General features: G+C 24.2%; 1 protein-coding gene across 2 annotated transcripts in view; it reads right to left on the bottom strand.

Moving 5' to 3' along the window:
• Positions 1–2,340: 2,340 nt before the first annotated feature.
• Positions 2,341–15,443, bottom strand: part of LOC129965996 (ATP-binding cassette sub-family C member 5-like) — a 30,951-nt gene continuing 17,848 nt past the window's right edge. For both annotated transcript variants that reach the window (XM_056080328.1, XM_056080335.1), the window contains exons 19-30: positions 15,286–15,396; positions 14,194–14,378; positions 13,211–13,381; positions 12,745–12,874; positions 11,953–12,235; positions 10,946–11,132; positions 10,233–10,512; positions 9,073–9,232; positions 8,127–8,205; positions 7,640–7,753; positions 5,749–5,913; positions 2,341–4,952 (exon numbers count right to left, since the gene is read on the bottom strand). In XM_056080328.1, coding sequence (XP_055936303.1) covers positions 4,854–4,952; positions 5,749–5,913; positions 7,640–7,753; positions 8,127–8,205; positions 9,073–9,232; positions 10,233–10,512; positions 10,946–11,132; positions 11,953–12,235; positions 12,745–12,874; positions 13,211–13,381; positions 14,194–14,378; positions 15,286–15,396 — 1,964 coding nt within the window. In that variant the 3' untranslated portion in view covers positions 2,341–4,853. The remainder of the gene's footprint in view (positions 4,953–5,748; positions 5,914–7,639; positions 7,754–8,126; positions 8,206–9,072; positions 9,233–10,232; positions 10,513–10,945; positions 11,133–11,952; positions 12,236–12,744; positions 12,875–13,210; positions 13,382–14,193; positions 14,379–15,285; positions 15,397–15,443) is intronic.

The raw sequence follows: 15,443 nt of genomic DNA, 5'->3' as shown, positions 1-15,443 counted from the left end.
TAACTAAAATCTGATCTGAAAATAGAAACGAGTCATCTTGACTTCTTAGTACGGTTAAAATTTTTTTTCATAATTATAAACAAAATTTTGACTTCCCTAATATTAATATTATGTCATTTATTCTTGATCGTTGATAGCACAATTTATAATATTCATTATGTTTATCATGTGTAGAATTACTTCAAAATCAAAAAATGGATTTGTATTTAATTTTTATTTTATCTAAATATATTTTTTGTTACAAAATTTTTGAAAAATTGAATATGTTCACTGGTTTTTAAAGTTTCTTTTCACCTGTTCTTTCTAGTGGGGTAATGATAAGTGATGCTCAGGTCATAATTCTTCTTTTCTTGCTCAACACTGTAAATAATAAAGTGGTACTTTTTATCTCATCATATTTGTCATTAATGTATTAACTTCATGCATCTCTCCAAAGCACCCCTATTTAGGTATCATCTATGCTGAATTTTGACAATGCACAATTGTTTCTTTCAAAATTTAAAAATATCCCTATTTGTAGAAGAAATAACATTTCTTTTTAATATTGGTATATTAGCTGTGTTATCAGATATTTCTTTATTTTGCTTACAATTACAGCTTTTATTTCTCTCTAGATTTCCTAATAAGCTCTTAACTGTTTGTGATTTTATATAAAAATTAAAAGAATTCCAACAGAGTCTGAAAAAAAGTGAAATTTGCTGTTTAATTAGATGGCTGCTTTATTTAAGAATTAATATGAAACTTGAGATAATTGTGAATTATATGCAATTTTGATAATGAATTATTAATTTTATGCTAATTTATAAATTTGAGAAATGATAATTTGTTGTCTGTATTATGCATGGACAAAATGATTAAGTAGTTTATATGGATAACTGCTAAATTTTAGCTTCATAACATTAAGAATAGTATTTGGTGACACAGCACATATCATAGATTTTTCTGACATAAAAACCTTTATTCTAAGAGGCAATTCTGCCACACATTTTTATACATCTAAAGTTGAGTAACGGTTGTTAAAAAATTTCTTGACACATGAATTTTTCATTCTAGAATAGTATTTCTTAAAAAAAAAAAAAAAAAACATTCAGGTCAAATTATTTATCTAGAAGAAATGCACATAATTCTTAAAACTTTATGCTCTTCACTTTTTTTATGTATAAAAGAAATACTACACATTTTTTAATACAAAATGATTCCACTTCAGATATTACTTATTCTAATCGGTTAACTTTTGTAGTTTGAAGTGCTTTATTTAATGGCGAAAGATTTATTAAGTATAAATTGTATAGCAACTGAATTGGAGAATTAAGTTTGGAAGACATGAGAGGCTGATATTGTGATAATGTTAATAATAAATGTGATCAATATAAAAGGGCTGTAGTCTTGACTAAAAATTACAATTCACTGGCAAAAATTACAATACATCATTTGTTCTACTTGTATAATGAAATTAGTTGACATGTACGCTTCCAGTTTTTAAACAACTAAACTATATACAGGGTGACCAGAAAAATGCATCCCAAAAGTAAAATGAAACAACAAAAAAACCTGGGTAAATAAATGTTTTATCCCGATTACATAAATATATATTCTAAATTTAATTGTTTGTTCCCAAAGTTTGAACAATTTATGTAAAATAGTTAGAGCTGTTAACAGTTCCTTATGTTTGCCGCTGTGTATGTTTATTCAAGAACTACATTTTTCTGAGTGCATCAACTTCTAGATGGCAAATCATAGAAATATTATGAAAGAAAGGGAAACAAATTCCTAACAATTTTTTGTAACAATTAAATATTTATGTTCATTTTTTCAAAAATGTATTACTGTAGTCATTTTTAATGCATGTATATTATTAAAAAGAACCTATATATTTTTAAAAGTTAGTAGGATTAAAAATAAAATAAACTACCAACTGTTGAAATGGTGAAAAAAAATGGATCAATTTATTACAGGGGAGGAGTTTATGTAATGCTAAAACTTACTAGGAAACAATGAAATTCCCCATTTTTTTTCATATATTTTGATGCTTTTTGAACCACAGGAAAACATTATAAGATGTGAATTTTTCTTTTGTTGTTTAAAATGTACTTACCATTTACAACTTTACCATACTATAGCAAAGTGAAAATATAAATTTTAATTTTTGAATTATCCTATTATGTAAGCTGTGTAAATTTATCAACTTTTGTCTTTATACAATGGAAGGAGGGGAAAAAAAAAAAAAACAAGATTTTTTTTTAAAACACATACTTTATATCAATGCCCAAAAATATGATTTTTTTTACATTAATTCATTACAAAGTGAAAAATATTAAATATAAAGAATAGTACACAAAATATTTATTAATAATGATGGCTTTTTTTGTTACTTTTATATAAAAACTTACAACTTCAAAACATCTTTTTTACATGAATTTTTAATAAAATATTTCTCCTGACAGTTAATTTTTTTTAATAAGGCTATATTTAGTTCTTATTCTCAAAAGACCAGGGATAAAGAAAAGGAATTTACAAATTACATAGCTAATCACAGAGTAAATCATTTTACATGAAGCAATATTTTTAAATCAATAATTCTTTAGATCTTCTTAATCAGTATAGTATAGAATAGAAGTTTAATAACAAAAAAACTTACCTCTACAGTACTTAATATATTTATATATAAGTGCAAATGAACACAAAGCCTGTTTATTATATAATACTTAAAAAATACTTATTTTATATAGAGAGTATATTAAAAAAAAAATTGGTCCTTTTTTTTCTCCCTATAAGAAATAATATTTGGAAAAATAGATACAAACTTTCATTAAGATAGTAAATATTCCCCAAACTGATCATTATAATAAAAAAATTCATACATTATATGTACATGTCCATAATTATATTAGGATTGTTCATTATAAAAATTAATTCATTTATATGAATAAAGAATAGCTAAATAGATACATTTATTAGATACAATTTTTTAAAAAGGGGTCTTTTATTAAAGGTATCCTAGTCAAAAAGAAATATTCATTAAATAGAAATATTATCGACAGTTTACTTCAAATATTACTTAAATAGGATATATGTTAGGAAGATAATTTAAATGTTTACTGCATTTTGGTGCTTGTTCATAGAAAAACTGAAGATGCAAATATTATATACATATATAAAAATGAGAATAATATAATTAATTATATAAACATTTTAAATGAATTTAAAATGAATGAGATCAAAATATGTACAATTATAGTTACTCATTTTCTATGCAATTGATTGGACTAATAGAAGCTGAAAAATATATTAAACTAAATTAATATTAAAAAAATAACAGCATTTAAATCGCTAATAGTTGTTCTTATAAACACCTTAATTTTCATTAAATATTACAGCAGTGATTTAAAAACATTGGCAATGTCATAATGTATATGAATTTTCAGGGTAATAAAAATATTATATAAAAAAAGATTTTTTTCAAAACATTGCCTTCTTTTTGCAAGTCTAATATAGTATGATACAAATTCAAAATAGCAAAGTATTTTAATAATTTCAATTATAAATTATTCCCTTTTTCCAGAATTTCATGTTTTAAATCATTTAAAAGAACATAAATAATGGAATTTCCATCATTATTCTCAAAATAAAAGAGAAATACCAATGTTCCACATTATCAATGTGATTTTAATGGAACTAAAAGAAATAATCAGTCTCATTTGAAAGAATGTACTAATCTGAAATTACATACTTACTAAACTACATTAAACAAGAAACAGAACACTATTATTATTCCATTATAAACCTTAACTATCACAAATACACAATTTAAGAACAAGTAATACATAAAACATTTAATAAAGTTTTACACATTTATATAACAAGACATTATAAATTCATTCATAACGATAATAAAATATGTCATTTTATGGCATTTAAAATAGTTCAATTCACAAATTCCACTTTCTCTGCATATTAAAAATACATTTATTTAAACATATAATTTGCAGTTAAGCAGTTTATCACAATAAGTATACAGTCTTTCCATGGAAAACCAACTGAGTATTAAAACCAAACCAGAATCCTCAACATTAATATACATATATATCTCATTAATAATAAAATAGTTATAAAAAAGTGCCTTTATATACAGCATGAAACTTTAAAAAAACCAAGCCAATTTCAAAACCTTATATTTAAATTCATTGATTATAGCTAAACACCTTAATGTTTATAATATGTATTTCAAATATATTTTTATTATATACAAAAATATTACTATGGAATTTCAGAAATAACATTTATGAATTATTATAATTTTTTTACTTAATATTTCCAGATTTATAGAACAACGAATATATATATTTGGAAATATATGTACACACTAGGATAGATTGAAAAAAAAAAAAACCCTGATACGTTTATGCATTTCTAAAAGAATGAAATTTAAAATACAAACGAAGTAAAAATTTAAAAATTACAAAAAATTTAAGATTTAATTAAAAAATTGTAAAGTTAACATTATTAATTCATACTACAATAGTTAATACATTGCTCTCTCTTTTAAACCCCAACCCAATTTCAATTCAAATACTTTTGATTCATTAAAAAAAATTGCATTTTAGAAATTGAAAAATACTGATTCACATAAAACACTAATAATATCAATGGATGTATTTCTTTAACATTAAATTATTGCAGATATATAAAAAAATAAAATCCTTACAAGTCCCAAATACTTTTAACACTTCAGTACAGTTTTTGTATTTTAATCTCAGTAAATATTTGGAAAAGATAAATATTCACTGTAGGCACATGTTTAAACATTGTTTCTTCCTATGAACGATGAAATATTAAAATCAAAATGTTCATTTTTAACCAATGTATGATGATGACGACGATGCTGACATTAGTTTGTAGAAATGGCTGTTTTTATTAGCCAGCAAAACAGTAGGCTGATCAAATTCAACAATCTGTAAAAATAAGAAATTGGAAAAATAAATTTATACATTTTTTAATTACATTATATAAATAAATTTTAACTGATAAAAAATTAAAATTTTAAGCAAAGAATAAGATTAAAAGGGTAATAATATACAAAAAATTTTTAATTTATGATGGAAATTCTTAAATCCAAAATTGCTGATGCAATGTTTAAAGCCAATATGTTGCAATCAAAATAATTTCTTTTTTCAGTAATGTATATTCCATTTCACAGTATTTTACTACAAGCAGCTTTTTTGGTATTTCAAATAACAGATAATTAAATGTATTAATCAAAACAAAACTAAAAAAGATTATCTTCTAGTATATACTTTTCTAATACCATAGTCTTTATTATAGGCCAAAATTTTCATCTTTTAATATTATTTAATAAAAGTCTATTTCTTAACATTTTATTTATGAGCTTTAGGCATTCAAAGTAAGAAAAGACTACACACAAATGAACAAATAGTTTTAATAAGCTAAAATAAAACGAGAATTATTAAATGTAATTCATTACAACTGAACAATCAGTCCTTGTGTACATGATAAAACATTTGATGAAATAATCTTGAGTATATTAAAAATTTGAATATATTTTAGTCAAAATAATTCTTAACTAAATTTTTTTTCACAATTTTATATACAAACAAAAATATACATCAAGATCTATTTTCATCAGGAATTCAATGAAGATTCATATTTTCAATAAAATCATCGTTATCTTGCAAAAAACAAACTAAAAATGATAAATAATATAGTTTGAAATGTTCAAAATTAACTTACTTTTCCTTCAGAGAGCACCATAACTTTATCACAGCTTGCAACTGTTGCCAGTCTATGAGCAATAATTAGTACTGTTGAATTAGCAAACACCTGATTGATTGCTTTTTGAATAAATCGGTCAGTCTCATTATCTAAAGAAGCAGTAGCTTCATCTAAAAGTACAACCTACAAAACAGTATTTTATAATTATTTTTTAGTTTTTAACAGCAAAAAGCATATTTATGACAAACTGATCAGGATAAATAATTATGCATTATATTCTAAACATTCAAATGAGAACTCGTATTTATTTCATACAGGAAGATTCACATGTTTCTGAAGCTAAAAAATCTTTGTTTTCTTATGGCAGAGAGACAAAATATATAAAATATGACTAACAGAATTGCATTATAAAAATATTGCTATTCTTGAATATAGCAGATACTAATATTAGATAATATTTCATAATTATTAATGTTATGTTTAATTACTTTTTATTTATATAATCTTATTATTTACTTTTACAGATGACCTGTTTTATGTTAATTTACATTTATCTAATACTTCTATTATTGCTATTTAATATCTTGTACAAGTTTTATTACTCATTTTATTATTTCTATTTTTTATGTTTTACACTATATTATTAAATTTCATTTGTTTTATATTTCCACAATTCTATTGATTTTTAACTTTGTTTAAAAATTTTTTTTGATACCATTGAAAGTTACAAGAGTGACGAGTCTGAAAACCTCAGACTTGGTATGTATTTGATCGACTTATTAGCATGAACATTCATCGATTGTTTTTAAATCCTTCAAATATCTACAATGGAATGGTTTTGCTTTTTTGCCCCTGGGTATCCAAAAAAAATTATAATATACAATTACAAACGCAGATAAAAGCCCCATTAAATGAACACACAATATTCATATAATTACATATATTTCCAAATAAATTTAACATTGAATGTTCTGCTCTCTTTCTCTAAAAGGTCACATGCAGTATTTCCCTAATTTTTAACACTGATTTCCTTAATTCCATTCTTTTTTTATTTGAAGGTGACTTAATAATCGGCTGATTTCTCTGTTAGTTCTCAAAATTCTTTAAATGATGTACTTCCTCTATTTGAAGGTTATTTCTCTAATAAATCCAAAGGAACTAAAAAAAGGCAAAGATCAATATATTCAAATATTACAATGAGAATAGATTTTGTCTTCAAGGTGAAAAATTTCTGACAAAGAAAGGTCAAAGGTGAAGATAGCCATTACATCTGGTCAGAACTTACTTGATAAATTTTCCCAACATTTATTTATTTATTTTTACAATGGGAAAAAAACAGTTGGAACAGCATCTATTAATCCATTTGCTGCACATTTTGAAAGCAGCAACGATAAAATATTTTACTCTTAAAAAATATCATGTCTTAAAAATGTAAAAATTTACTTATTTAAGGAAAAATTCACTAATATAGAATCATTCATACAAAAAAGGTCTCACCAAACATTTAAAATGTCATCATCAGTCCTAATCATACAACATTATAATGCAATAAAAAATTTGTTTTTGTTTTACTGATATTAATATTCTTATTAAACCATTAAACAAGATCAAAGCATTTTTAAAACTCAATATTAAACTGCATTTGAAATAAATGATAAAGAAATTCATAAAATGAATGATCTTATAATGTATTTTTCAAGAGTATGTGCAATACTATGTCAATTTAATATTCAAAATGTTTAGCTATTTATTTTAAAGCTACTAACAGAATTAAATGTTGTGAATTTTAAAAAAAAATATGTACAACTACAATTAAAATAAATTTAAAATAATCAATATTCAATAACTATAAATATTATCTAGTAGCATTAACTAAAACAGATAAAATTTTTATATAAATCCTAATTACTTTGCTTTCTCTTAATAAAGCTCTTGCCATGCACAGTAACTGCTTTTCACCAACAGAAAAGTTATTTCCACTTTCAACAACAGTAGAATCAAGTCCTCCATCCAGAGCAGAAATCTAACAAAATAAGTATAAGATAACATTTTATCTAATATTAAGGATATGTTAAATTTCAGAGAAATTTGTATACATACAATTATATGATTAATATAAATTACAAACTTGTTACTTGTAAAGAATCACTATAAGTTTATTAAATTGAATGAAAAATTATGTGCAATGTAATCATAAAAATACTGAATACATTTTAGAAATGGTGATTGATGGATTGATTAGTTTTGATCGATAATAGTTTTGAAAGCTTTATATAAGACAAATGAATAGCTGCTAAGATGATGTAACTGCAAAATTTCCTTACATATGTGTGAAATTCAGACTAGTAAGAGACTAGATCTAACAAATTTTAGTATTACAAAATACAATATATTACCTTTGACTTCATATCCACCTCAGCTAGTACTTTCCACAATATTTCATCTTCATATTCATTCAGAGGGTCTAGATTGTATCTAACGCAAAATAAAATGTAAATAATCAGACAGCACAATTAAAATGTTTAATGAAAAATTTCATGAAAAACAGAAATTTCTGATTAGAAGCTAAAATTATAAAATTATTGATGATTGAAATATACAAGTGAAAATATTTCTAACACAATAATTAATAATAAAAATAGTTTATACATTAGTTTGCATTTAATTTTTTGTAAAAGAGGTATAAATAATGGTAAAATAAATTAGGGAAGACAAACAATTGGATTTTATTAATGAAGTGACATTAACATACATATGAAATTTTAAAATGAAATGAATAATTCAATCTAAATAAAAAAAAATGTGTTTATTTGGAATGCATAAAAAACATAATGCTATTATCTTTTATTAACAATGATATTTATGACACAATTTCTAAAATAGTCAATAAAGTCATTTAAATATGGAATTCTTATCAATGTGCTACAAAATAAGTTGTTTTAAATATGAATTCCTTTTTAAAACCAATAATATACTTTAATATCTCATAAATCAAAGATATATTTAAGAATGAAATTTTGAGATGAAATGTCAAGTCTTGAAATGAAATTTAAATATATTAAATATAATATAAATGAAATTTAAACAAATATAGTATAAGGTACCAACAAAAGTTAAATTTAATATAAAAAAATATTCATACACTTTTTAGAATTAAAAAAATCAAGTAGATCATTGTTTCCCTCATATGATAAACCGTTCTGTTTAGCTTTGTAATCTTTAAGTCAAAATTAGAATTTGATGTAACAAAATATGAAAATATTAAGATCCCAAGTATTAATTTAATATAATTCTTTTAGTGAAATAAATTTTTTTTAGATATTTCATTTTTGTCATATTTACCTGATACTGCCATGAAATAAAACAGGGTCTTGTGGAATAACAGACATTCTAGAGCGTAAATCTTCCAAACCAAGTTCTTCAATATTGATTCCATCAATTGTTATAGTTCCTGAAGATAATTCAACTAATCGAAATAATGCAGCTCCCAAAGAAGATTTTCCTACATAAATACAAGATTGACTTAGAACAATAATCTATAAGTAAATTAATTATAATCCAAGAACACTAAAGAAAAGATCTATTAAATTAAAACAAGCAAAAACAAAATTTATTAATCTCTTAAATATCAATCTATTTAGATTAAAATAAGTTTCATGTGATGAATACAATACTGCCTGTAATATCATGGTATATATACTTTTATTACAACTCATTTTGACAAAATGTTACATTCATTTACTTAATTTTACAAACTATTTTGGCATCATTAAAAAAAACTTTAAAAAATACTTACATTTTAAGTATTTCCTTAATGTTAAAAAAGGGAATCAAGCAATAATTGTAATTCATTTAGAACAACAAGCCTTGAATAATCAAGGGTATATATATTTTTTTCTGAAATTTTTATCACAGAATCTTAAGAGTAAAATGCAATTCTCATTGCTAGATAAATTGAAATATTTTAGATCAGTTTAATCAAAATCAAATTGCAATCATCTATCTGTACATATATCTTTTCTCTTATGTCACTATGACAAATAATGAAAACTGAAATTGTTTTAATGATTTAATGCATATTATGGTGGTTGTGGAATAATTTCTTCATATTTCTGACTGTCTTCATCCTGTTCAGGCATTGTCTCTTCAATCAAAACCTACATTGTGCATATCATAGATCTAACTTCACATTTACATCTCGCAAAATCATCAAAATTAGGCAGAACTGTCACATGTCTCCAATCATTTTATTTATTGGATTTATATGTAAAAACCTCCTTTCAGCTACCTCTAACACATAGAAAAATGAAAATTATGGAAACTATTATTTGCATTACAGAACACTATCAAATAATAGCAACACAGTAAAGATTTTTTTGTTTTCTTTTGTTTGCATCGAAATTAATCACAATGATCCAGGATTAAGGTAAAAAATATTTTCAGGACTAATGGCATCTTGTTTTACATTATTAACAAATAAAAATAGCAGTAAGAAAATTTACCTGCACCAGATCTTCCAACAATCCCAATCTTCTCTTGATGTTCAATTTCAAAAGTGAGACCTTTCAAAACTAAAGGCAAGCCTGGTCTGTAGCGCATTTTCACATCTTTGAAGGTTATGTGGCCCCTAGTTGGCCAATCCGGTGATGGTCTCATTTTGTCAATGACAGGAGGCGCTTCCGATTCTAGGTCTTCTACATATGTCTGAATTCTCTCAACAGATGTAAATCTTGACTCTAATTCACATCCAATTCTCACAATGTATTGATATAAGCCACTTAGCTTTTTAAAAAAAATCATTTAACTTGTTATTATTACACAGAGAAGATATTTTTAAAATGCAGGCAGAAAATATGAGACCAAGAACTGAATGGAAAAATTGTTTCCATACAAATTAAAATTAATTTAAAGAAGTAGCTAAATTTTTATTCATACTTTTAAAAAGCAAATTTTATTGTCTTAATGTTTTAATAGGAACTTCTGCTACACAGTAAATATATTAATATTCTTTTTATTCACATTTTCAGTAATATTAGGGAAAGAGGACAATATAAGGATAATTTATAAGTCATTTATGAAATACAATATAAATTTAAAATTTATTTAAGTGATCTTCCACAAGAAACATCATACAAAACGCACAACAGCTTTTGCTATCATTATTTTATAAACATATTAAAAAAGAAAATTTACAATATTGAAAATTATTTCTTACTTGAAGAACGAGGACAAGGGCAAGAGCAGCAAATGCAGGATTAACTTGATCTCTCAGATAAAGAACAAACAAAATAGTTATCAGTGTAATGAGAAGACACAAGAGATCCATTCGAATGCCTAACCATCTCATTGATGAATAATAAAGATACCGAGGAGATGCATGATTATCAACTAATTGAGTAAATCTAAAACAGCAAAAGAGTTTATAAACAACTTTATAATTTAAAATCTAATTTCAAGAAAATAATCACACAATGGGTCCCTGGCCCCCATTTTTAACCAAAAAAAAAAAAAAGTGTTTAACAAAATATACAATAAGCATTATTCAAAGAATAAATACATAACTAAATACAAATATGCAGCAATTTTTCATTATTTATTACTACAAAAGAAATTTGCCATAAAATTCCTTAATGGAAAAATATATTTCATATATTACATAAGTCAGTTCATTTATTTTTTTAATAACATATGATGCAATACAAAATTGAACTTTAAAAAAGCAGAGAATATTTTCAAAATAACATAATATTCAACTGATATTTTATGAAAGGTAATGTTAACATATGAATATATAGTCTCATGAATCAAATCTCATTAACTTAATCTAATTTTTTTATTGTTTCAGAAACAAAACTTACTGATGTATTATGATTCTTAATATTCTTTTTTACCTTAGAAACAGATTTTGAGGAAGCTTGGTAAAACTAAAATTATTTTTATAATTACAAGCTTTTAAAAGTTATTTATTATATGCATAACATTTTTATTATTAGAATTTTACAGTTTTCTATCATTTCAAGGTATTTAAAAATGATTACTTTATTATAAAAATTAAATATTTAAATAAAAGCTTGTATTGTACATTGTACTATATTGTATGAATAAAAAACATTTTAGAACTTCATACAATTTCATTAGCAATAATAAATATTTACTAAAGCTTCTTACTAAAAACGTTTTTTTAAGGATTTAAAAAAAAAAGGAAAAAGAAAATTATAATACCTGTCAAAAAAATCCTCTTGTTTTTCAAATGCTTTTATGGTAGGTAGACCTTTAACAGTTGCAGCTACATGACCGAAGACAGGAGACCGAGATGTATTTTCAAATCGTTTCAGATCCCTCATAGTTGCTTTGAAAAGTTTTTGGAGAAACAAGAAAAGTGCACCCAAAACCACAAGAGGAATAGCAAACCAGTGATATACAATAACAACTAATAACAGAGCCAATACTAGAGAAGAATATCTTTGAAGAAGAATAACCATAACAGATGGTACCTGGGTGTCAACTAAAAAACAGAAAATTAAAAATCAAGCAAAAAAAAAAAAAAAAAAAAAAAAAAAAAATTCAGAGAAAGGTGATATTAAAAAGTAGTAAGAAGGAAAAAATTGTTTTTGCAAAATATTAGAAGACAAATAGCTCATAACTAGAATGTTTTGTTACTCATCATATTAAATGCTTTTAAGAAAACGTTATTATATCACCATTGACAGAAAAAAGAAAAGAAAATACATTTATTTTAAAATCCTGCTTTATTTCAAAAGTTTTAAACTTTTTAACAATTAGTTTGCCTTTTCAATATTTAACAAAGTTTTAAAAGCAAAAGACACCCATACATTAATGGAATAAGGAGTTCAACACATTTAAAATTCCCTTCATTCTAATTAGCATATATTTACAAACTGCTTTAAAGTCAATTTACAGCTATTATATCATAAAAATTAAAACTTAAAATCATAAAAGATTTTACAAGTTCTTAGAATATAATTGTAACAGATAAGTTATTAAAGTAATTACTTTCATCCACATCATGAGTAAACAAATTAAGAATTCTTCCAGTGGGTGTGATGTCAAAAAAGTGCATAGGGCTGCGAATCACTTTCTGCAACAGTTTGTCATGCAAACTACTTGAAGCTCGAAGTGTCGTCTACAAAATAAATATGTATAATATATAAAAAAAATTTTATAGTATCTTTGGTGATATCAACATTTTTCTAAGTTAAAAATGCATATATGAATTTGATATCACTTTCTTAAAAATCAGTACAGTAATTGGGGGAAAAAAATTGGAGGGAATTTTATTAAAAGCAATTGTAGTAAAAAACAATTTCAAATTAAAAATCATTGCAAGCAATTTTATTATATAGAAATTTCATAAATATATTAATATTTTCTTGATAAAAGTAATATTATCCCTCTTTGATATAGTTTGTTAATTTTCAAGTAAGAAATAAATAAAAACACATGTAAAAAAAATACAAACCTTTGTAAACAAATAACCCAAGATCAAGCTGGCTCCTAACATAGCTATGACACTCAATCCATACACAAGTTGATGGTATTCTACATCAGGATGTTCTGAAATGCTGATTGCTTCAAAGTGAGGAGGAGCTTCAGTAACATTCACAGAATAAATTGATTTGAATGTATTGTTCTAAAATGAATACAGTAAACAATGAGAAAGATCATGAAAGAATTTTTCAATAGTTAACTAAAAGGCAATAGTATTTTATTCCCTTATACCATGCTTTAAATGACTCTTAAATATATTTAATACGATAAAATGAAACACATAGCAAACTTTCAAGGGTTTATCAAAAATAAATTACAGTTTCTTAAAAAATTATATCTCAGCAATGCTTTTTCCATTAATATGTATGATAAAATAGGAAAGACAATTTTACATACGCTATAGGATTTATAAATAACAAATATTAAAGGGCTTTCAAATGCAAGGATAAAACATTTATAAAGTGTATCTGCACTACCAATACAGCAGATAAATAAATAAAAATTGAGAATGAACTAAAATGATATTCTTTTAATTACATAAGCATTTGATTGCAAATCAGTTAACTTGGTTAGAATTCTAATAATCCTAAGTTGTTAAAGCTCAAAGAGAGTGGAAAAGAACATTAACAAAGCAGAACAAAATCACTGCAACCTGATCAAATAGACAATAAATCAACAGCATTAAAATAAATAAATATTGTAAAAAACGGTTCAACAAATTTGTGAAGAAATAATCTTATTTTAATAAATATTTTGTACTTCTACTACTACAACTGAATCTTGCATTAATAATTATTTCTGATTATTTAATACTGAACACATATAAAAGGTGAAGATTTCTTTAATTCATAAAGCATGCAAAAGAAACTTTGATTTGTATTAGGCAAATCCAAATTCTTTATAATCAATTTTACACAAGGATATGAAAAAAACTCATAATATGTTCATACATACCCCATCACCTTGAGAGAGCCAGTAACTTAGCCAGTATTTGCTGAATTCTACTGACACTGCTTGAAGAATAAACCAAATCATCACTAAAGAACATACAATGAAACCACCTGCAGCCACTATATAGCTAATGTAAGTATTGTATGATATTGTGCCAGTTTTGGTTTTTTCTTCAGCTGTTAACTGGCCTAGAAATATAATTTAAAAATGCATTCAGTTTAGAATATTTTAACATGAAATTAAAAATTAATGATATAATTCAAATGTTTCTAAATTTAACTTTCTTCCTGCTTAGGAATCTACTTTGATCTATTTAGAGGAAACTTTATAATAATCAGGATTTTCAATAGTGTTTAAATGTTAATAAAGATACTGGTAGCATGCATTATGGAAAAATTAAATTATTCATGGTTAGCAGTTAAATATAACCAAAATGCTCAACATGATACACAACTTAAGTTGCTGAATATACTTTTAAACTTTACACCCATCAAAATATAAATAAGAAAATGTGTACAATTAAATTTAGCTATAAAAAGTGCAATTTCCCATTCCATAGCTGAATGTGATAATACAAGAAATGTCAATTTTTAGCATTAAAAAATTATAATTTTAAAAATTGAAGAAATTACAAATGATTAGGGAGAGTTAATTTTTAGTTTTTATTAATTATCATTACCATCAATTTAATTACACATTTTTTTTCACTTACTGATAAATAATTACACATACAATTAATGTAGCAATTGTAAGAGTTAAGTATATGTTAATCACTTCATTATGATAATAAACAGAACTTTTAATAATGGATATAAAAAAATATTATAGTTAAACTAAAATGGCACCACCCAACTTAATCTATATATTAGAATATAATTACATTTTATTAGGTCAAAAGATATATCAAAATTATGCAATAAGCCTTGGGATAGAAATCTGCAGTATCAGGTAAGATATGAAAAAAAATTCACGAATTTATAATATTTTTATATAAAATTCCTTATTTTATGATTTACATAAAATATTTCTAACCTCTGGAGATCTTTAAATTTTACAAATCACTTAAGGATAAAAATGCAAATACAGTGAACTTACCATCACAACAGGCATCAGTATCATCTAAATCTGAAACAGAACTTAAAGTAGGAGAATTTAAACGACTGTGAGATGGTGTGGTTTCTTCTTCAGGAGTCAAAGATTTACGATCTAGAAAAGAAACACATTAATTTAGATTAAAACTAATCTAAAACAAT

Source organism: Argiope bruennichi, chromosome 1, assembly GCF_947563725.1.
Source record: "Argiope bruennichi chromosome 1, qqArgBrue1.1, whole genome shotgun sequence".
Lineage (NCBI taxonomy): Eukaryota > Metazoa > Arthropoda > Arachnida > Araneae > Araneidae > Argiope > Argiope bruennichi.
The sequence above is the reverse complement of the archived record's forward strand: the minus strand, read 5'-3'. Positions and strand labels throughout refer to the sequence as shown.